At 46.6% G+C, this 24,498-nt stretch overlaps 1 protein-coding gene across 1 annotated transcript in view; it reads right to left on the bottom strand.

Moving 5' to 3' along the window:
• Window positions 1-24,498, bottom strand: part of NMNAT2 (nicotinamide nucleotide adenylyltransferase 2) — a 210,266-nt gene that overhangs the window by 58,382 nt on the left and 127,386 nt on the right. The window contains exons 2-3 of the mRNA XM_069232047.1: window positions 12,986-13,074; window positions 9,317-9,384 (exon numbers count right to left, since the gene is read on the bottom strand). Coding sequence (XP_069088148.1) covers window positions 9,317-9,384; window positions 12,986-13,074 — 157 coding nt within the window. The remainder of the gene's footprint in view (window positions 1-9,316; window positions 9,385-12,985; window positions 13,075-24,498) is intronic.

The raw sequence follows: 24,498 nt of genomic DNA, 5'->3' as shown, positions 1-24,498 counted from the left end.
GGGCACCCGCACGTCTTTATTTACAAATTAAGCACTGGGTTCTGCATCCTACTAATTGTAACCCCGTGCTCACTATGTAAAAAGGGAAACTACTAGTCCCAGAATGCAAACTGTCTTTGATTAGACAGCTAGGAATGTGTCGATGAGTCACACACACTAGTGGCACTTGCAAGCACCTTCCAAGTTTGCTTGTTGCATCATGTCCATGATCACCAATCTGGTACCTGTCGTGACTCTACATTTCACTTCAGTGAACAAGCATCTAAGAAGGCCATTCGTTTGTTGGTTCCCACTTGCAACCATGCTAAGGCTTCTTAGCCTTTGTTCTTTTTTAGCTACCTTTCTTCCAACTCCCAACGCTTCCAGCCTCTTTACCTCACTCTTGAAGGTTAATTTTACAACTCCTTTCTCCTTGTGTCACTGTTTTCACATCTTTCTATTCCTCTATCTTTATCCCTGTTCTACCTTCAAAGTAAGTCTGGTCCACAAAAATGAGTGACAGTGCACACCTCCTGCAATTAGTAGCACAAAAGAAGTACACATGTAGGGTATGATGTGGTAGGCAGGTGCAGCAGTAGACTTAGGTCCAGATTTATACTCTGTTTGCGCTGAATTAGCATCATTTTTTTTTTACACTAATTCAACGCAAACTTAATTCCATATTTATATTTTGAGGCTAGACTAGTCTAACTTCAAAATATAGGAGTTAAAGTCATTTTTTGGATGCGTGAACCCACCTTGCGTCAATGAGATGCAGGGTGGGCGTTCCCATCCAAAAAATGACTCTAAGGCTCTATCGCTTTATTTATCCTCCCCGGCAAAAATGGTGCATGGGAGGGAGGTGGGCCTAAATAATGGCGCTAAGCCTGCTTAGCGCCATTATTTAAAGCCTGGGTCAGAGCAGGCATTAGGGGACCTGTGGTTCCATTTCCATGGTCAAACACCATGGAAAGAGCCCACAGGTGCCCTCCCCAGGCCCCAGGAATACCCCCACCACCACCAGAGGGACACCGGAGAATAGGGGACCCCATCCCAGGTAAGTAGGGTAAGTAGAGGTAAGTATTTTACTTTTATTTTTCAAAGTGCCAATGGGGGCCCTGAAAAGGGTCCCCCACATGGTACTGGGTGCACTGGCCAGTCCATGCCAAATTGCGCTGCGTTGCTTTACACCATTTCTACACGGCAATGAAAAGCCATGCAAAATGCCTTTGCGTGGCTTTGTAGAAATGGGTCTGCACCATGCGTCACTGGCGCATCACAAAAAGTGATGCACCAGTGGCGCACAGGGCTTGTAAATATGCCCCCTAGTTTGCAGACATTTGTGAGATGTTGCCCTCAAATCCACTCTATTAATGTACATGCTTGACAACTCCACTCAATGGTGTACTGATAGGTGGTAGGCAGTTACTTTTCGGCAAAAGTACAGCCCATAGATTGCTCGGTGACTGAAGTATCACTCCCTCTTGAGTGCTTGGGGGTGGGAACGCCCGAGTCACTGTCGCGCTGCAATAGGGTTTGGTAAGCAGTAACTACCAAAGGAGGACAATGCTACGGACCCAAATGCCAGGCATACAACAAAGATGGCAGCCCTTTTCCCATGGCGACGCAGCACTTTGGGAGGAGTAGGGGGAAATCAAGGGGGAGATAAAAGGAAAAGTAAAACAAAAAGCAGGCAAGGGTGCAAGCAGACTTCAGAAAAAGTTTTAAACCCATTTTTCGTTGGACCTTAGACATAGGGAGAATGCTGCAAGACGTTCCAGTGGCACTGGGCTAACCTCACGCGTGCTAAAGGCTGGCCTGATTGCCGCTCCACCGTAAAACTCCCTCCCTGGCAGCAACCACTGAAGAGGAAGAGACAGGCCTATTTACTCTACCCAAGGGCGCGAGCCTGCTAGGGGCCTCATTAGAGACGTTTCCCACCAAATTAGGGCCCAGATTTACAAGAATCTGGTGCATCAGTACTGATGCTCCAAAGTGTATGCAGTATTGCTGTTTTTATGTATGTATTGATTTTTGAATAAAGAATGTCCCCCCAAAACACTGTATATAGAAACAAGTGGGGCAATATACCATACTAGACTGAGTGGATACATTTGGTGGACCAGAAGTAGCCGTGAAAGGAGACAGACATAGTTATAAGCATTTGTGTCCTTTGCCCTCTGCTCAGAACGTTAACAGTGACTAATGGCTGCAGGGTAGGGCATTAATCACTGTTAACTAGATGCCCGCAGTAAAGGGCCTAAACCAAAGGTGGGCGGACATAATGAGGGAAGGGACAATTAACAGCTGTTAACGTCTTCAACACCCATTCTTCTAATCTCACTGAACATAGGAAGTAAATGCCCTTAGTGTGTCTTCCTGCTTCACGGCCAGGGTAAACAACCTCAGTGCGTGCTAGTATTCTGACTGACTGACCGAGCCAATATCAGCATTCTTTAAGAGGTGTTGGCATTGTTTTCCCCTCCTGTCATGGGCGTAACAACGGCCCCCGCAGCCCGCGCTGCGAGTAAGGAGACCGGTGGGAATTGTAGTCTGGGCTACGAAGGGGTGGAATTAAGGGATAAACAAGTGAGGGAGGTTTGTCATTTGACAGAATCATTCAACCTCTTTCTTTTACTGACGAAAACGTGTTTTTTCCTTCAAAATACTGCACTGGTGGTGCGCGACACTGCAACGTATGATGTAACCTGGTACACGGGACTCCTTCACACCTGAGCCCGTAATCCTAGGGTTCCCACCAAAATCTGCAAGTCTGACGTCTCACATCGAACAACAAGCTGTGAAGAAATCATAATTGGCACATACGTTCTACACCCACATTCTGCCTGCCAATTAACGGCGAGCCACCGCTTCTGATGCAGACACGCTGTGTTCCATAGGCGCGCGGGAGTCGGTGCAGCAGAAGGCCAAGCCACGCGGGGGAAGGCAGACGTTTCGTGAACAGGAACCAGAAAGGCAGTTAGGGATTGCCTGGGCACTCTAGAGGGGTCCAGATGGTGATGTTTCCCAGCTCTTTTTGTTCAGCCCCCCTTGGGCTCCACCATCTCAGACATTGAGGGGGTCATTCCTACTTTGGCGGGCGGCGGAGGCCGCCCGCCATAGTACCCCCGCCAGAACATCGCTGCGCGGTCAGAAGACCGCCGCAGTGATTCTGGCTTTCCCGCTGGGCTGGCGGGCGACCGCCAGAAGGCCGCCCGCCAGCCCAGCAGGAAAGCGCCTTCAACGAGGAAGCCGGCTCCGACTGGAGCCGGCGGAGTTGAAGGAGTGCGACGGGTGCAGTAGCACCCGTTGCGATTTTCAAAATCATGGTGGGGCCCTCTTACGGGGGCCCCTGCAGTGCCCATGCCATTGGCACGGGCACTGCAGGGGCCCCCAGGGGCCCCACGACACCCCATACCGCCATCCTGTTCTGGCGGCCAAAACCGCCAGGAACAGGATGGCGGTATGGGGGTCGGAATCCCCATGGCGGGGCAGCGGAAAACCGGCGGTACACCGCCGGTTTTCCGTTTCTGACCGCGGCTGTACCGCCGCGGTCAGAATTGCCCTGGATGCACCGCAAGCCTGTTGGCGGTGCATCCGCGGTACCCTACCCTGGCGGTCTCGGACCGCCAGGGTAGGAATGACCGCCTGAATGTGCCAGGAGCCGGCACAGAAAAAGAGACACGGCACCTTGCCACACATATTCACTTGTCCAAATACCTTTCAATCCAAAGCAGTCTGGTTTGTTTATAAACTTCGCACGCGGCCACTCTCACTTCACATGACGTCATTCAAATACCAGTATTTCGTATGTGGAAGCCATTCGGCTGCAGTTTTATTTGCATTTGTTACAGTACCGCTGCTCAAAGGGCTCAAATGAAACGCATTATCTTGTCACAGGTCATAAATCATAATGTCAGTCCTAAATCACTGACGACAGGTCATAAATCATCTTGCATTGGGTCATAAATCATAGCGTCAGCCATAAAACACTGTAGACAGGTCATAAATCATTTTACATGCCATAAATCAATCAGGTCACTGACCACCTGGTCATAAAACCGTCCATCGTTACCCCATGACATTACTAGCTGAATGCTTAGCACCTGTGCCGGTTCGGCATTTACCATTGTTGGTTGATTCTTGAGCTGGAGTTTACTGTCTGTACCGAGAGGAGGGGTGATGCATTATCGCATAGTCCTAGGCCCAACTCGCTACCTTGAATAGTCTGTTGTGCTCTGCCCGCTGGTAGCCCGGGCTGCGAGTGCCATGTCCAGACCCCTTTTCCTCTCTGATCTCCTTACCCTGCCGTAAGGCATCCCAAGGTAAGGCCCAGTCTGCCACCCCGTGCTGGCCTTCCCAACTCCGTGAGCTCATTGAAGTTCCAACCTCCGCAACGCTGCCTGGGGGCTCACGTCTATGGGCAGCTCCCACTGCTTGGTGGCTCTTTTCACTGACAGCTGGCCAATGCCATGGCTGCCCACAGGTTGGACCACAATACTTCTAGCCCTGTATCAGATAGATGCACAATATCCCGGTCTCCTCAAGTTGATTAAGCCGTGCCTAATGGTGTCCCATCCATTTGCCATGCAAACTTTTGCCACAGCCACGTTGAGTTTCTTCCTGGATCTCTCCAGAGCGCTGGAGGACCTGGCCCCTCTCCACGTTTGTCTAGGCAAAATTTCCGACCACAAGAGGCATGTGCTGTCTACCATCCTCGCTGCCCTAACCAGGCCTCCTCTGACCATCTCTAGCAGCTCTCATCTCCCTAGCTGCGCTAGCTCATTTCACCAAGGTGAATTATTAACAGATCAGCCTTCCTTGGGTGCCGCTGGCACAGGTCTTCCAAACTGGCATGCAGGTGCTCCCAGCGCATGCTTGATTGAGCTGCCCATCTTACGATGGTGCTGGATGGCCCGGGCTTCCTGGTGCCCCCGCCTTTGCTCCACTAGCTTTCCACACCCTGCAGAAAGGAATGGCCCACCATCCACCCTGTTCTCCTCCGTCCGCCTGTCGAAACAAACAGTGATAGGTTGGGTGTAGTGGGACTCCAATAGTTAAGCCCTCTCCCTTTTTTTTTTTGGGGGGTGGGCTCTAAACTTTGTCCTCTGGTTTTATTTGTATGTAACTCTTGTAGGCGGCCAAACACCAGCGCCCTATACCCTTGATGCTGTCTGATGAAAGACCCCATTTGGCTGCTGTAGTTGCCGCCCCAATGCAGAAAGAGTGGGTTCCAAACTCGTTGGCAGGTAGACCTGCTTTTGCCAGCGGCATTTTTAATACCGCCTTGAAATGAAACCTGCTAAGGCAGGCCCCGTCCCTGTGTGTACAGCAGGCCCCTACCAGGCGGCTGGATCGCTAGGTACTCCTCCATCCAGCGCACTGGGCATACGTCGCTCTTTGCTAGCATTGACAGCCTAATTATTGCACCCCTGCCCATTTGGTCGGTCTTGGACTTTCTTAGGGTGACTTAAATACCCCCTGCCGTGAGTCGCATGTCTGCCCCTGCAAGCACAACCCAACTGTCTCCGTCCGTGCTGGCACCACCAGCTCGCCGACTCTGAAAGCCCCAAAGAAATCCACTGTGAAAGCAGCCTTGAACAAAGTGGCTTCTGAAGAGTCCCTCCATGGTGCTGGCAATGCCTCCATTAGGCGAGCAAGCGTGTCACACTCAATGGGCCTTCTCGTATCCTTTCTGAATCCCTCCAGGCACTTCCAGGCTTTCATCGCTGTCTTCAGGTTGTGGGATGCAGTCCGGTCTACCTCAGTGTCTAGCCTCGCGCAGTGGGCCACTACCGCTAGGAGTGTCTGTGCCTAAGACCTAGATTTGTTACCCTCGAATGCCCATTTGATGAAGCGCTCTGCTGCCTGCTTCGTGGCTTGTCTGTCATCAAATAACTGCAACCCTGTGATTGCTCTGAATGTCTTTAGGCAGGTAGCATACCTGCTTGCAGTTTTTGGTGCCAATGCATGTTACACTAGTTGCTATAGGGCACGCCTGCCAGGGACCAGAGCTCCGCCGGGAAAGGTGTCATGTTCTGCTCTGCTGTTGGGGCCAGCACCCTGAACTTCTCCATCTGAGAATGAGACAGAGCCTCTGCCTCAGCATTGTTGATCCCCTGCACATGTCTTGCCCTCAACTCCAGGTTGTTCCTCAGCTGGAGGAGCACCTATCTCCTCAACAGTCTGAGCACGTTGGAGTACCTTGCTGCCCCTGTGTTGATCGCATGCACCACCGCCTGGTTGTCTGACCAAATTGTTAGCTTTATATTGCCCAACTTAGCGCTCCAGATGGTGAGGGCCACCACAATGGGGAAAAGCTCCAGGGAGGCTATATTCTTGGTCAGGCCGGTTTCCGCCCACCCCAGATGCCACGATTTTGCGCACCAGTGATCCCCTAGTATCGCCACGAAACCCAGACTGCCCGCTGCATCTGGGTCTATCTTCCAGCGCTACTGGTCCAGAGAATGCCCTGACCTTGGGGGCCCCCACCACTTATAGGGCACAACTGCCCTGCAGGCGCGATTCAAATGTTGCGTGCCCTTCCCATTGGCTGGTGCTTCGCGCCGCTTGTGCTTGTTTTGGCACCTTGCCTTGCGCAAAAACCCCCATTTCTGGCCCCGCTTTTTGGGGGGAGTGTTGCTTTCCCCCTCGCCATCTTGCCCTCAGGTCCTTGGGCCACTGTTGCCGGGCCTTGCCGATGTTTACTGCGCCAGCCATCTGAGCACCCTGCAGGTGCGGGCCTCTGCCAAAATGTTCAGACCTGACTGTGTATGTGTGTGTGCACACGCGCACGTGGGCTCGCGCGCACGCTCGCGCACACACACACACAAACACACACACACACACACATCTCCTTTGTAAGTGGCACCACCACTTTTATCCGGTATCTGGAGAGGGGAGCACTGTAAGATAGGTTCAGCGGAATATAATATGAGAAATGGAGAAAATGGAAGCTATTTGGATAGGAGCTGTGAAAATGGCCCGGCGGAAGGTTATGAAATATCTGCGGAATAAAGAGAGTGTATGACAAGATTTGGAGAATATGAAAAACATCTGGAGAGCAGTAGGGCTAACTGAAAGGTGCAAAATGGGGGATCTAGAGGGTGTAGGTTGAGACAGGAAGAATAATGGAGGCCAAAAGAAATGAACAAAGGGCCTCAGAGAGGTGCTATAATTTGAAGTGTGCAGGAGGGTCGGGGGTAGATGACATACAGAGAGCAAGAAGGCCGTCTTGAGAGCAAGGAGCCCCTGAAGGGTGAAAGATATTGGAAATAGAGGGCAGAGACGTTTTAAGGCATGGGCAAAGTGGGCGCTGGCCCGTGGCCCCAGCATTTCAGGGGGCCCCGATAAGCTCTGTTCTGCAGGCAGTCCTGTTCTAATGACCTTGAATTATTTTTGAACAAAGATTGTTTTAAACATCGTTTTCCTTTAATGTATTTTTAATACAGGCAATGTGTGGGGGTTTATTACATTATTACAAACAATTTGCAGAAAAATGTTGTGTTTGTGTTTTTCAACACCATGCAACATCGATAAAAAAGTTTCTTTCCGATCGAAACAGGATCTAACATATGAGAAATGGGAGAGGGTCACAGAGATTATTTGCAATAATATTAGTGGGCTGCTGCAGTATTACACTATGAAAACACGTGGTACAATCCCTGAATTTGAGATGGAAACACAATTAAAATTTGGGACTGTGAGTCTGAGCACTGTCATTGACCGCGCCAAAGAGATCATGAATTCAAAGCAGGTCTGGACAGGGGATGCTAAAATACCTTTGGCCCAGAGCCCCCAAAATCCTTAATATGTCCCTGATAGAGGGGATCTGGTGACTATTGGTCAAGATAGGGAGAACACAGAGGTCACAGGGATTTAACGGAGTGCTCTGAGTGTCAGTAAGATATGAAGAGGGCAAGAGCCTGAGATTTTAGGTTGAGTTCTTGAGAAGAAGGAGGCCATAGGGCATGAATGAATGGTTTCTGAATATGAGATGGGATATAGCATATAGGGTATCAGAGGTGGTCAAAATCTAGGGGATGCAGAGGGCCTCGGAGCAGGTATGAAGATCATAGGATCATCCAAAGAGGAGTGGGAACTTCATCTGTAGGGTGCCAAGATGTGCAGAAACAAGAGAGGGAGGTGTGTGTCTTCTGGAAAGTGCATGATAAGATACAGAGAACATCCTGAATATCTAGAGAAAATAGGCTGACAACAAGATCAAGTGGCATATCGGCAAAAAGGAAGATCTCCCTGGAAAGAGGGGATCAGGGGGATCCAGGGAGAAGAAATCACTCAGAGGAGGTGGAAGATCCAGAGCATAATCTACAATAGGAAAACACAAAGGAGAGAAAAGATGTAATCCTAGATAAGCAATGGGTTGGAATGTCTTCAGGTTGTGTAGGGACCCTATGGGGCATATTTAAGAGCCCCGATCGCCACCTTAGTGCTGCCATAGCATACATTTTTTACAGTCAGGCAGCGCTAAAGTAGCTTTTTCCACGCGTCATTTTACAAAGTGGTGCAATACATGCATTGCGCCACTTTGTAAACCTTTGCGTCACATTATGCCTGCACCAGGCATAATTAATTCAAGGGGGCATTTCAGCGTTAGGAGTCTTGCAAAAATGGTGCAGTGAAATTTAACAGATTTAGTTGCACCATTTTTTGTGTCACTTATAACGCCTGCTCAGAGCAGGCATTAAAATGACACTCTAATAAAAACCTATGGGCCTCCTTGCACTTTGCTACACTAGCGTCAACATTTTTGATGCTAGTGTAGCAAAGCAACACAATAGCATCAAAAATATTAGCACTATTGTGCTAACAACCACAATAATGCACCGTATTATAAATACGGTGCAACCATGGTGTCATTAGGTCGCGGTGGGGGGGCGCAGAAAAGATGGTGCATCAGGTCTGATGCGCCACTTTTTCTTAAATATGGGCTTAAGAGAGAAAGGAAAGATGGGATCCAAGGCATGGGGGTACTGGGTGAGAGAATGAGTGAACGAGTGACAGGAGTATCGGTCACTGAGGGTACCTTGTTGGGAGACAGGTGTAAAGGAACAAGCTCCTGCCTAGGAGAGGTGCTGAAAAGAATATCACTGGAAGATGGTGGGCAAGATACCCAGTTACATGCATCATGAAGGAATGACACTTACAGCAAGACAATATTATTGGCATAACAGCATTGGGAAAAAATGGAAATCCTGCATTAATATGGGTATGAGGGTCACCAACAGTTAGAGTTCTTCTGCTCCAGATCAGTGGGGTCAGGATGGGGCCTTATTGGAGACCCGGTGCTGGAAATGGTGATGGGGAAAAAGCTCACCTGATCCAGTCCGAAGACTGGACAGCAAGCTGGCACATGGTGAGGCGGTGGCGACTGGAGACCAGACCCTGCAAATGAAAAAATTATGTCAGAGAAGAGCATTCATACCAGTGTCAAAGACAAATAGTCCCATTGCAACATCTGAAAGGAAACAGATTGGAAATCTCTGTGGTAGAAACATTAATAAACAATTTAGAAACATATAAACTGACAGCTAACAATGAATACCCCACAGGTGGCCACACATTTTTAAGTTTCTTACCTGTCACCTATGTAACCTCGATAGCCATCAGACTTGATCCGCAGAGATATCCTCCTCCTGTCCATTGTAGTGAATCCTAGTTTGTTTTAATGGGATACCGGAGTTAGCTTAGCCTTTGGCTTGCAGACTCGTGCCCCCATCACCTAGTGACTTTTACCCTACTAAGCTTGCTCTGTTTTAGCACTTTTATTTAATTAAAACTTTTAAGATGGCTGCCTTGTTTTTAGTTAGGCCCATGTTTTAGTTTGCGTTTCAGTACCACTGTGCTAAGGTGTCAATATCAAGCGACAAAGATAATCAAACCAAACTGTAGGTGTTCACATTAGGTACTTTCCCTCTTCACGCTTTCGAGGGAATTGTTTATTTAAATTACCATCCAAAGCATGTCTTCTTATCTATTGTTTGTGAACAGACCTACATGAGGGGTCCAAGCAGATCTGTATAAATACTCCTCACTTAAACAGATAGTCAGAGGGATTCTGACCAGATGCCATCGCTGCTATTGATGCTGCACGTCGCCTTGATGCTGACCCAGTCTTCATGTCCCTATGGAGTCTGAGCTAGAAACCTCATTCCAAGGTAAAGAGGGTTGGGAGCTCTTCTCATGGACATGGCATTGGCAGATTAGGTTTAACATACCTAGCTCTCTTTTAGATTAGAGGTTAGGCTCATTATGTTAGGGTCTTAGGACATATCTCATACTTTATCATTACATGTTATTGCAAGATGGTGGGGGGGCTTTGTATTAATGACTCTTGTCTTTACCATTCTGTTTCTTGCTCGGTTCATTATCCTAATCATTGTAGCCCATGCAACTTATCACAGATCGCGTTTTTGCTAAATAAAACCTATTGAAAGTTTACTGTATCTTCTTCATTGCCTGTGTATGATTGAGACATGGTGTTTATGTAAGAAAGGGGTAATCTCTGTTTAACCACAACACACCCTGAGATATCACAATCTTGAGTCCATGCGTAAAGGCTGCCACACATCACCTTTTACTGTTTGGATTTCTGGTGAGGTGCTGCTTGTGAGCGGGGAGGGTTGGGACGACAGTTGCGACTTGTTGTAGGATTGGCATAGTCGCCTACAAACATAAGTACTGTCATCCTTAAACCAGCAGTCTTGCCTAGAGCAAGAGTCAAACTACGACACCATCACCCTCAGCAGAGCATTGTTGACAGACACTACATGATGCCAGGGCACACTCACCTCCACAGATTTCATCCTTCCACCCGCCCTAACCTCCCTGACTGGCCAACAATCGCTCACTTTGTTAGACAGGAAAGGGTAGTCCAGCCTTGGATCAGGTGGAACTGATGTGTTGCAGATGTTTTGTACGTGCACATGAGAAACACATATATAATAGATCTAGATGAATGTATAATATACAGAAAGGGTTATCTAGAAACTCTGGTATGGATTGCTCATTTAAATACTAACATTGGAAAACCATTAACTAGACCAACATGTACCTGCTATGAAAAGAATAACTAAAAATTTCAAGATATGTCTCTAGACAATAAAGATAAATTCTGGGATAGATATACATTATAAAAATAAATTTCTGACTGCTGAGTAGGCTTCTCATGAGATTGCTCCCTCCCTGGCTTTTTTTGTTTTCTTCAACACTAGTAATATGCCCTGGAAGGTGTGAATGTGGATTGGCTACACCTACAACATGAGCAGGAAGGAGGGAATAGAAAGAGAGACAGGGCAGAGTACTCATATCTGTCAGTCTCATCTCTAAGTTACCAAGTATGGTCTGCTCCCTGAATATTGAAACCATAATTTCAATGGGACACAATGTCGAGGACAAAATGTGGAAAATAAAATATCGACCCGTAAGTCAGTCTAGATTTTGTATAACTTCATATATATATATACCTATCGGGTACATATATATATCCAAAGTACGTAGATGTGGTGTTAGGAATAGTAAATCTATAATTCCTTATATGTACTTACCTTTTGATCATTTGTCCTTCGACAATGTGTCTTCAATGTTCTTGTACCATTTTATTGTTGATGGCATTATTCAGAAGAACGACCTTCCAGTACACTGGCTTCGGAGGAGGCCCCTTACCTCACTGCACAGCTTCAGTCTGTTCTTGGATACCAGCACTGACTCTCGGAGCCAAACAAACGAAGGGGCGTCCTTAACAAAACCCCAAAGTACAATTAAAGGAAAAAGATGGTGCCTATGAAGTGTCATCAGTTCAGGGCCAGTAAACACCTCCAGCCGGTTTACCATAAAGCCCGACAAGGACCAAGCTAGATGCAGAAAGGTTTCTGCCTCACAAAGACACCATGACAGCTGAGCCAGCCGGACGGTCCTATTGCTGCATGTTACAGTAAGCACCGTACGCTTTTTCTCTATTAAATTTCGTCTAAATTTGACAAAAGGGGAGGTCTTTTTCTCTCCTGTAATTACCGAGTGCGGGAAATACCACCAAAACCTGTTTTCGGACACTGTCTCCTGCTCAAAGATAAATCTCTAACTTGTGAACTGCAGAAGGACCGCTCATCATCAGACAAAGGGGACCCCACATCCCTCTCTCAAAGCCCCTCAGCTCTTTGAGATGCCAGGCATCCAGGCTTGGATGCCCTTGTGAACAGGCGGGAGACAAGGCCAGCATTCTGCGTCAGCTCTGAAACGCCTCTGAGCAGCTGCTTTCCTGTGTGTAGGTGGCAAAGCAGGCCTGCCCTGCAGCACAAGGAAGAACATGCACAGCAATATCAAACCGTGTAACCTCACATGAACTGTGTTAGTTCCTTGAAGCGGCCAGGTGTTAACATGGCCCCAATGCAGTGCAAATCTGGCATAGCTAATTATGTGCCCGTTTCTGGAGTAAAGGGCGTCAGCTGTGGGCAGTGCAGCAGAGGGAGGTTTGCTTTTCTTCTTAAGAGCAAAGCAACATATAAAGTGCAAAATCACGCTGTTGGATTTTTATATACGTATTATTATACATAGGGCAGGCTTCTTTCCTAAAATCATCTATTTTATGTTGACATGTTTTCACACTGGTACAAGCATCTTTTGTAATACATCCAGCAAACGAATTTTATTTGCATTTATATAGTGCTCACTACACCTGAGGAGGTGTTGAAGCGCTTTCTAGTGAGTAGCACACTACTCCGGAACCCAAGGTTAGTGGTTAATCCAGTGGTTATTGTTGGCTATTGGAATAAGTCACGTGGCATGAGGTAACCATTTCAGGCTTTCACTCTAATTTAATTATGGCAAATACATTTTGCTTCCTCCATCCCCTATTATGGGGGCATACAAACTTTGCAAAAAGCATTGGTCCATTTTTTGCAGTAAAGCAAACCTGACGTAGCCAGGCCCATTTATTTAAATAAAAATCTCAAAAGGAAGTACAGGTGCCTAAAAGTGATCCAGTTACCTGCTTTCCATAGGAGTCATGCACAGGGGAGATGATTCCACCGATGACAATGTAGCGTCCGGTCTTGTGCAGATATTCCCGGGCTCGCTCTGATGGGGACAGGGTAAGAAAAGAGCAATTAGAGTCGTTTTAGGGAACCAATCACCTTCAGCATTAAGAGAGTATTTATTTATTTAGAGTTTGTGTAAAGCGCTCAGATCACAAATTGCCGCCTCAGAGAATTTGTTGAAACCTCCAATCAAGAAAATAGGCCTTGCCAAATTGTCAAAGCAAAGAATAGGTAATCAGGTTTATATATAGTAGAAAAACTTTATGCCCAAGCAATGATTCTGCGTATTGCCGGAGCTCCGACACGGTGTACATGGCAGCATTAGTGACCACTGCAAATGTTGTGTGGAGGGAGCCGTTATATAATACATAACTGTATAAAATGTAGGCAAATGTTGGGTAGTTTGGCACCATAAGAAATGCTTGAAAACTGAGCTCTTCACTTTTATCACCAAGACTTAATTTGTCGTCCCTGCAGCTACACCAGCCATTACAACATGGTCATCACCATGCACGATCGTTACCACGAAGCCATTACCACTCATATGCCTTTACCACGAATATTCCTTTAACACACATGCCTTTACCACGAATATACCTTTACCAGACAAGCCTAGACAACGAATTTCATTCTACAGGCATGAATGGTAAAGGCATATGCATGGTAAACGTTTTAAAGGTAACTATTATTTGTTTAATTTGTTAAAGGCATAAATGGTAAAGGTGTATGCGTGGTAAAGGTTTTACAGGTAAGTAGAGGTAAGTATTAAGGGCCTGATTTAAGAAAACTTTCTTTCACCCCCTAGCGCACCCCTAACACCACCATGTGTGTGCTGTATATGAAATATAGCACACCATGGCGGTAGTTAGGGGAACTAGCGTAAAAAATGTAGACGTTAGTTCTGAGCTTTGCAGGATTAGCATAAAAAAAATTGACACTAATCCTGCAAAGCCCATTGAGGCCCTTTATAAAAAATGATGTGCCTCCGTTTAACGCCTGCTTTGAGCAAGCGTTAAAAGTGCAAAGAAACCTCTTTGCATACATTATGCCTGGCGAAGCATAATGTAGTGCAAAGGGTTACAAAGTGACGCAATGCATGCATTGCATCACTTTGTAAATATGGGGTGGCGTTTTTAGCCATCTAACGCCACAATAGCATAAAAATATTACGCTAATGTGTCATTAGGATAGCGCTAGGGGCTCTTAAATCACCCCCACAAGTGTTTTAAGAAGTGGTATGTATATATATAACGCGGCACTCCAATGATTCCAGTTATCTAATATTTAATGTAATATATAGATCAACACAGCCATTCCCCGATGCGTTTCGACCAATGAGGTCTTGAACAATGGCTGTGTTTATCTATGAATTACATTAAATATTAGATAACTGAAATCCTTGGAGTGCCGCAGTTTGACTGTATTGTCAATTGTTTGGAATTTGTAACAAGGAATCGGTCCGTCCTTGACGCAGGCACCAGCTGGGGAGCGTGCTGTGAGAGGGCCATTTTGCATGGCCTTTAGAGGTTAGTATGGGTACTGGTATTTGGGTGGTAAGGGCTTTTTAGGTTTATGGGTGGGTATGGGTTTTTGGGTGGTAAGGGCTGTTAGGGTGGGTATGGGTTTTAGGATAGTAAGGGTATTTTTAGGGCTTAAGGTGGGTGAGAGTTTTTTAGCGGTAAAGGCAATTTTAGGTTTTAGGGTGGGTATCGGTTTTTGGGTAGTAAGGGCATTTTTAGGTTTTAGGGTGGGTATGAGTTTTTCAGTGGTAAGCAGAGTTTAGGGTTTAGGGTGGGTATGGGTTTTAGAATGGCGAGGGCATTTTTAGGGTTTAGGGTGGGTATAGGTTTCTGGGGGATTAAGGAGGGGCCTTCCGGGCTTAAGGTGGGTATTGGATTTATGTTGGTAAAGCGTTTTTATGGTTTTAGGGCGGGTATTGGTTTTTAGGTGGTAAGGGTGTTTTCAGGTTTTCTGGTGGGTATGGGTTTTTAGGTGGTAAGGGCATTTTTAGGTTTTAGGATGGATATGGGTTTTTGGGTGAAAGAGGTGTTTGAGTTTAGGGTGGGTATGCTTTTTTGGGTAGTAAGGGCATTTTTAGGTTTTAGAGCGGGTATGGGTCTTTTGGGTGGTAAGGGGGGTTTAGGGTTTAGGGTGGGTGTGCGTTTTAGACTGGGGAGGGCATTTATAGGGTGGGTATGGGTTTCTGGGGGTAAGGGATCTTTAGGGTTTAGAATGGGTATGGGATTTATGTCGGTAAAGGGTTTTTATGGTTTAAGGTAGGTGTGGGTTTTTGGGTGGTAAGGGTATTTTTAGTTTTTTTGGGTGGTTATGGGTTTTTGGGTGTTAAGTGTGTTTTTCAGGTTTTAGGATGGGTATGGGTTTTTGGAACGTAAGGGCATTTTTAGGTTTATGGTGGCTATATGTTTTTGAGTGGTAGGGGTGTTCAGGGTGGGTATGGATTTTAGGGCGGGAAGGGGATTTTTAAGGTATAATGTGGGTAGGGTTTTTGGGGGCAAGGTGATTATGTATATATATATGCACATATATTTAAACATATACACAAACATATATGTATTTATATATCTTATATATATGCATGGGGGTTGCCTTTTACAACAATTTTTTTGTGGTAAAGGCATGCGTGATAAAGGCATTTGCGTGGTAAAAACTTTTGTTGTAAATGCACGTGTGGTAATGACGCATGTGTTATAGTGACGGCGTTGTAAAGGCATGCATGGTAGTTGCATGCCTGATTCCATCATACAACCCCATCCATCAACCACAGACTCATGGGCCTTCCAGGAGTAATCTGACCATCATAATCACAGCCCTTCCAAGAATGGTGTTTCCAAAGAAATTTGTACTGTAATACAGCAGAGTATAAGCTGTGAAAGCCTTCAGGTTATTTTTCCTATTCTATTCTATTTTGCAGGTGAACCTATGTTTTCAGGACCTTTGTTGTGAGCAAGTCTCCTTGATGGTGTTTCTCTCAATGAGGTGTATGTTAAAATGGATTTGACCTGTAAGCTCCAGTGGCCACCTTCTAAAACAAGGTTTGTTGATGCACAGCTGGGGTAAGATATTTTGCACAAGTTAAAAGTAGACATGTTCAAATTCTCAGATGTGAATATCCGTTTGCCCATCAGAAATATATGGCAATCAAGATCATGTGCCTTCAGAGACATGTTCCCATCAGAATCATGTGTTCGTCAGAATGAGACTCCCATAAGAAAATTAACACATCACAATCATATCCCAGTCAGGAACAAGAGTTGAGTAATGAATTGTGTGCCCATCAAAAGAACATGTACATCAGAATCAGGTAATGATCAGAAATTTCTGATTACATCATAATCAAGACTACAGCAGAATGGTGTGCTCAGCACAATTACATGTCCATAAAAGAATAATGCGTGTGTTATAGAAACACGTGCCCATTAGGATCAAGGCCTGTCACAGTATGCCCGCCCTTCAGACAAAAGTGTCCATCAGAATCAAGAGTGTTTCAAATTCATGCATGCATTACAGTCATATGCACTTCAACCTCAGGTTTCTATGACCGAACTGGGTGCCATCAATCACATGAATATTAGAATAAGATGACCATCAAATTACATACCCATCACAAATATGTGCCCGTTAGAAACATAAGCTCTTCCTCCCATGGCAAGTGTGAAAATGACGCTAGGCCTTTTCCTATGGGCCTCCCCGAGCTTTGCTGGACTAGCGTCAAAATCTTTGGTGCTGGTCCAGCAAAGCGCCATAATAGCAGCGAAAATGTTGATGCTATTGTGCTAAAGTGCACAATGTTGCGCAGTATTATAAATACAGCGCTACGATGGTGTCATTAGGGGGGCGCAGGGCAACACAAGGAAACTGGCACATCAGAGCCAATTCGCCAGTTGCTTGTCAATATGCCCGTAAAGCACACAAGAATTACGTGCTCATCAAACAATCATCTGCCCATTGGAATCATGTGTCTATTAGAATCACATGCCCATCAGAAACACAAACCCATCACAGAATCAAGTGTACATCAGAATCAAACATCTTCTACAGAATTTAGGGCCTGCTTGAGATCTTGGCGGACAAGTCACTGCCTCACAACGGTGATGGATATCCTGTCCGCCAAAATATAAATCCCATCATATCCTATGTGTTTAATATTTCAGTGGACGGGATATTCGTCACCATTGGGATGGAATAACTCACATCTGCTAACAGGCCGTTAGTCTCACATGCCCATGAGAGAATCATGTACCATTATAGAATAATGTGTCATAGAGGCTCTGGCTTTTCAATAATTCCAGAGTGATTTCCAGAGGGTGAGTTGAAAGAACTGATGTAGCAATCTTCCTTTACCCATGGGACTATAAGTAGGGTCGCCATGCTGTCATTGTTGTAGCGGCATAACCAGTACTTTTAAGTTCCAGCTGGTACTGATATTAGGAAATCACATAAAGCTGGTAATTTCCCCCTTATCAATACATACCTCAAACTGTAAAATAAAAATAAATCACTCAAAAATGCGTTCTTTGGCTGTCTTAGTAAGCTGCCTGACAGAAATGCCATGTTGAAAATGAATAGAGAGGATTTTATATAAAGTTCTATTTAAGTATCATGTCTGAGTCTTTGCTGAATCTTAAAAAGTGAACAAATGGTTGGTATTTTGTTCTGAGAAAGGTGACAACCAGAATTAAAAGAATTTGAGTAATTTGGAAGGCTTCGCCACACTCAGGCTTGCATCTGGATCCACAGAAAGTGGAGCCCTGACTTTGGAGTTTGTAGATGTTGCAGGAAGCACTGAAAGTATCAAGCAGACTGTCCATCTATCTCCAGCATGCTGTCTGTGACAGCTGAAAACAGCGGGGAAACGGTTGAAGATAGGAGACGATATTTGAGCCTGCGGTGCCCAAAGGCAAAAGCGAGGGACGTTGTGCCAAATTGAGGCCACATTATGTGACCAGGACGGCAATAACCACTGGTGTGGGGAGCCCAGTTTTTGAGTGATCATCTTGAAAAGTGATTCGGTCCAACAACGACAACAAAGAGGGATGAACATGATTCATGACCACATTGGAGAAAGGAACCCAAAGTGAACAAGCATTGGCAAAGTCAATAGGTCATGCCTCTGCAAGAGCTATTGGTTGTGCCAATGTGTTTTAGCCATTTTGTACACCAGTAAGACTGCTGTTCAGTATGGCTAAAACTTAATGACATAGATGAGAGTGGTGTGGAGTTTCGAAGAATGGAATGGCAAAGAGTGTACTAGAGTGTCGGAGAGTGGAGTGGCTTAGGGTCAAATGTACGACTTTTTGTTTTACGACTCGCAATTTGCGATCTGTTTGCGAATCCCGGATTGCGAATTGCAAAACGAAATGTAGAACAGTGTTATCCACACTGCTTGCAATTCCCAAATGGGTAGCATGGGACCTGTCTCATGAAGTTACCTTGGCCACTGGCACCCTTTGCTGGGCAGCACCTGTTGACATCAGGGCGCCTGTCACACGTGTGTTTATGTTGCCACACATGAAGCACATCAAGTTGTTATTTTCTTCATGTGCTTTCAGACATGTTCAGCAACCTCTTGCAAACCTTGGGAGGGCGGAGGGTTGCAGGAGCTGCTACATCAGAGTAGCCAAACTCCAAGAAGGTTTACTTTGTTCTGGGGTTTAAGTCTAAAAAGGAGGCGCCTTTGTTTTAGAGGAGTGTTAATGTTTGTCTATTATAAGTGGTATACTCACACCTACACATGACAGGCCATCCCACCCTCTCCCCTCTGGGTTGTTTAAATGCTTATTTCCTCCAAATAATAAAGGCAGAAAATCATGCTGTTATTTTAATTTCTTTTTACAAGACTGCCCATTGGCTCAGTGTTAGTCCTCGTTTTTCAGACAGCGACGTGCTGCATTCTAGGACTTGTAGTTTTGCTTTATTACTGTCATTATAGGATTAAAAACCGAAAATGCAAAGAAATGTTGGCTAAATAGTTAGGATGGGCTAAAGAGGCCCCACTGCATGGGGCATTTTGGAAATTTACACAGTGACTTTGTTAAATGTGCCTTTGTTTCACATACACAAGCAAATTCCCGTCACTTATTTTGCATGCTTTTATTTGCAACTTGCAACAAGGGCAGATGTGTTGGCTTTTGCATAGTGAAAGACATATACACCAACTATTACTAACACACAAAGTTTACATGAGCAGCAGTCGTGCATGCTTCACAAAGACAAAATATGTGTACAGAACAGGTTGTAGCAGCTTGAGAAACATTACAAATTCCTGTCCCTGACAAACACACACATTTAACAGCTATAACATAGGAAGCAATAGCGCAAGCTTCATTTCTTCAAAGAATAGGTGCATGTGGGACAATTAATGAATTACAATTTGCTGGAATGTGGCCCTCCATGGTAGCTGAGGTAAGTGAAAAATGATTTTCAATGTATGTTGTGTGTGTGCTTGCAGGGGAGAGTGTGTGGGTTTGTGTAAGCATGCATGTGTGAGTGAAAGTAAAGGTTGAATGCATGTGATGTCATGTCCGCTGTCCCTGGCATTTTGGTGACGTGATGATCATGCTGCAGCAGTGTCGGTTTCTCTCTGTTTCAGAATAGGCACAGCCAGGGCATCAGCTGTGCCAGCTTCCCTCTCTCCGGTGCTGTAACGAAACTTGAGGGGGGCCCCTGCCCAATACATGGAGGGGCCCTCCTCCAGACTCACACAGGAGCTCCGAAGCCAAAGTACTCTGCTGAGGGCCCCCCTAGAGTTCGGGCCCCCCACACGGTGGGAGCTGCTGGGGCTTTTGTTACGCCACTGCCTCTCCTACAGAACAGGTACCACGAGGGCAGCAGCAGTCTCATTTCCCTCTCTTACAGAAGACGTACAGCCAGGGCACTGGCAGTGCCAGCATCCCGCTCTTACAGAAGACGTACAGCCAGGGAAGCACTAGAACCAGCTTCCCTCTCTCACAGAAGAGGTACAGCCAGGGAAGCACTAGAGCCAGCTTCCCTCTCTCACAGAAGAGGTACAGCCAGATAACAGTAGTGCCAGCTTCCCTCTCCTACAGAAGACGTACAGTCAGGGAAGCAGCAGTGCCAGCTTCCGTCTCTCACAGAAGAGGTACAGCCAGGGAAGCAGCAGTGCCAGCTTCCGTCTCTCACAGAAGAGGTACAGCCAGGGAAGCAGCAGTCCCAGCTTCCTCTCTCACAGAAGAGGTACAGCCAGATAACTGTAGTGCCAGCTTCTCTCCCTCACAGAAGAGGCACAGCCAGGGAAGCACTAGAGCCAGCTTCCCTCTCTCACAGAAGAGGAACAGCCAGATAACAGTAGTGCCACCTTCTCTCTCTAACAGAAGAGGTACAGCCAGGGAAGCACTAGCACCAGATTCCCTCTCTCACAGAACAGGTACAGCCAGGGAAGCACTAGAGCCAGCTTCCCTCTCTCACAGAAGAGGTACGGCCAGGGAAGCAGTAGCGCCAGCTTCCCTCTCTTACAGAAGAGGTACAGCCAGGGAAGCACTAGAGCCAGCTTCCCTCTCTCACAGAAGAGGTACAGCCAGGGAAGCACTAGCACCAGCTTCCCTCTCTCACAGAAGAGGTACAGCCAGGGAAGCACTAGAGCCAGCTTCCTCTCTCACAGAAGAGGTCAAGCCAGGGGAGCACTAGCACCAGCTTCCCTCTCTCACAGAAGAGGTACAGCCAGGGAAGCAGTAGCGCCAGCTTCTCTCTCTCACAGAAGAGGTACAGCCAGGGGAGCACTACAGCCAGCTTCCCTCTCTCACAGAAGAGGTACAGCCAGATAACAGTAGTGCCAGCTTCTCTCTATCACAGAAGAGTTACAGCCAGTGAAGCACTAGAGCCAGCTTCCCTCTCCTTCAGAAGAGGTACATTCAGGGAAGCACTAGAGCAGCTTCCCTCTCTCACAGAAGAGGTACAGCCAGGGAAGCACTAGAGCCAGCTTCTCTCTCACAGAAGAGGTACAGCCAGATAACAGTAGTGCCACCTTCTCTCTCTCACAGAAGAGGTACAGCCAGGGGATCACTAGAGCCAGCTTCCCTCTCTTACAGAAGAGGTACAGCCAGGGAACCACTAGAGCCAGCTTCCCTCTCTCACAGAAGAGGTACAGCCAGGGAAGCACTAGAGCCAGCTTCTCTCTTACAGAAGAGGCACAGCCAAGTAAGTATTAGCGCCAGCTTCCCTCTCTCACAGAACAGCTCCAGTCGAGGCGGGGGTGGTGCAAGCTTCCCAATCTTACACAGCAGGTACAGCCAAGACAGCAGCAGTGCAAGCTTCTATGCCGCAAGGGAAGGTTCAGCCTGGCCAGCAGAAGTACAGGCCTTCCTCCCTTTCAGGACAGGTACAAATTGGACAACAGGGGAGCAAGCTTTACTTCTTGGCACAGCAGGTACTGCATGGCAGCAGCAAAACAAATTTCTCTCTCTCAGAGACAGCCATATGATAAGCATTGATTCTTCTACTGGAGCAGCAGTGCATGGTTCTACACTCAAGTAACCTACATTTCAGCATCAGTGGAACATAGGTGAAACAGATCCTTTGAGCAGATGCTTAATTCACTGGGATGGGTGTATAGGTGGATAAGTGAGTGAATTTGTGGCTGCTGCCACCACCCTCACTTTGGTATAATTTACTATTAGAACACTTGCTGGCTCACCCTTTCACGCACTTTACGTTTGCTAACAACGTTGTTGGTGATGTTTTTTAATATCCTGACAGACCTGCTGCAGTCAGTGCACATGGAGTTGTCCCTGCAGTAACTCCAGTTGTTATATCACGCAGCCTTGCTGCTTTCACTTCCTGCACATCCTACTGATGTCATTCTCCACTGTCTGATTAGTGTAGCGAGCCCGGCTATTGTCGCTGCATGCAGCTCATGCTGGTCCTGCTGCAGTCTCTCTGAATCCTGTCACTGCAGTAATTCCTGCAGCTGTCGTGCCCTGCAGTCCTGCTGCTGTCGCTGAGGCCTGCAGCTTCTTCTGCTGCCATTCTCTGCGGTCCTGCTGCTGTTGCTGAGGCCTGCAGCTTCTTCTGCTGCCGTTCTCTGCAGCCCTGCTGTCGCTGAGGCCTGCAGCTTCTTCTGCTGCCGTTCTCTGCGGTCCTGCTGCTGTCGCTGAGGCCTGCAGCTTCTTCTGCTGCCGTTCTCTGCGGCCCTGCTGCTGTCGCTGACTCCTGCAGCTTCTTCTGCTGCCGTTCTCTGCGGTCCTGCTGCTGTCGCTGAGGCCTGCAGCTTCTTCTGCTGCCGTTCTCTGCAGCCCTGCTGTCGCTGAGGCCTGCAGCTTCTTCTGCTGCCGTTCTCTGCGCTCCTGCTGCTGTCGCTGAGGCCTGCAGCTTCTTCTGATGCCGTTCTCTGCGGCCCTGCTGTCGCTGAGGCCTGCAGCTTCTTCTGCTGCTGTTCTCTGCGGTCCTGCTGCTGTCGCTGAGGCCTGCAGCTTCTTCTGCTGCCGTTCTCTGCGGCCCTGCTGCTGTCGCTGAGGCCTGCAGCTTCTTCTGCTGCCGTTCTCTGCAGTCCTGCTGCTGTCGCTGAGGCCTGCAGCTTCTTCTGATGCCGTTCTCTGCAGCCCTGCTGTCGCTGAGGCCTGCAGCTTCTTCTGCTGCCGTTCTCTGCGGTCCTGCTGCTGTCGCTGAGGCCTGCAGCTTCTTCTGCAGCCGTTCTCTGCGGTCCTGCTGCTGTCGCTGAGGCCTGCAGCTTCTTCAGCTGTCGTGCCCTGCAGTCCTGCTGCTCTCACTGAGGCCTGCAGCTTCTTCTGCTGCCGTTCTCTGCGGTCCTGCTGCTGTCGCTGACATCCTTGCAAATCCCACTTACTTGTCCTTCTCACACACGCATACATGCCAACATTTTAGAAGAGGAAAGTGGGAGATTTAAAAAAATTATTGGGAGGATGTATTTCTCCACTTTACTTCCATTGAAAGAGAGGCAATTTCCGGTGGGAGAGAGCCACAATAATGTCATTTTTGACTTAAAAAACCGGGAGTCTCTCATGTGAATTGGATCTATTTTTATGTATGAAAATCCTAACCTAGCTCTTTGTTTCCTTGTCTCTTCTAATACATTTATTTCCCATCTCTTGAGTCTCACTAGCGCTTTCACTTTTTCGCAGTCTCTCTTGATGACGCAAACGCAAAGGTTGCCTGCGTTTCTTACACTTCCTATCAGCAGTGCAAACATTGAATTATCATGTCTCGGTCTTACACTGGTGAAAACAAAGTTTTATCGCACAATTTGGAAATATCAACTTAAAGGACCGACTGAGAAAAAGAAAAGAGAACACCATATACAAGATTAGAGACTTAGATCAATGCAGTGATGATTTCAAAATGAAGCACAGATATTTAATGGGGCAAAAGGAAACTAAAGGTTTGGGCGGGCTTTAATTTGTTTCTTTGGTTTTTCACTTATTGAAGAAAAGCTGTAACCTATTACGTCAGTGTTATTAGGCGCAGCACCACCGCCTATTAAGCATTCATGCTTAAGTCAGATAGACGCGGTGCCAACCTCACCAAAAAAGTTGTGAAAGTGCGGGCCCCTGGTTAGCCCAGCCTCGGTGTTTTACTCATTCAATTTGTTGAGAGCCGCACCTGCCTTTGGCAGCAGGTACAATGCCGGACTTGGTCAGCACTACGGAAATCCTTTCCAGGCCTGATGAACTGGTATTTGTGATACTATTGACATCTACAGGCTTTATTTGGTATTACACGAGAGTGGGAATTGCTATTGATTCATTTTTGTGAACCCCAACGTGATGCCGGGATTTGTAAATGATGAGTCCTGTGATTATGGTCTATCAATCAATGCCAGTGCTTGGGAGCAGTATTTACTTGTGCACAAACGGAAGTTTTGCAGTAAAAATGTAGTGGAAAAAATATTGTGGCAGGAAGTGATGTCATAAATATATTGAACCTTTCACTTATTTCACAAAAAGATACTATCGTAGTTAAGTACGTGCAATAAGTTGTGTTTTTCATAAATACGTACTTTTGCTTATCACAAAAAATAAAATCAATTGAAAATCTTTATGAAAAAACATAGCTAGCCACAGCGTGAGATCAGTACTATGTACGTCCCACAGTAATAATAATGGTTAAGCGCTATAAGAGTGCAAATATTAAGGTGAGGGATGGGGTTAATGTGAGGCCAGTGGTCAATATTTAGGGTTCAGGGCTAGGGTTCATCTGCGTGGTTGGGTATGGATTGGAGTTAGGGCCCAACTTCATTTGTAAAAAATAATAAGCACAGCGACCCCGCATTTTACTGGGGAGCCTGCCTCCGGTGTTGCCACACGCTGGGGTTATTGCATAAAAAAATAAACGTTATTGGTTTAATGTGACATGTTGTAATCAGGCCATTGTATAAAATATTCAGCATATGACATGTTACAATTTTCCATTGCGTAGTTTCTTTAAGAGTACATATAAACATTCGTTCCAAAGTTAGTACAAATCTGTCACC

Source organism: Pleurodeles waltl, chromosome 4_2 (assembly GCF_031143425.1).
Source record: "Pleurodeles waltl isolate 20211129_DDA chromosome 4_2, aPleWal1.hap1.20221129, whole genome shotgun sequence".
NCBI lineage: Eukaryota > Metazoa > Chordata > Amphibia > Caudata > Salamandridae > Pleurodeles > Pleurodeles waltl.
This window is presented reverse-complemented; position numbering and strand designations above follow the sequence as displayed.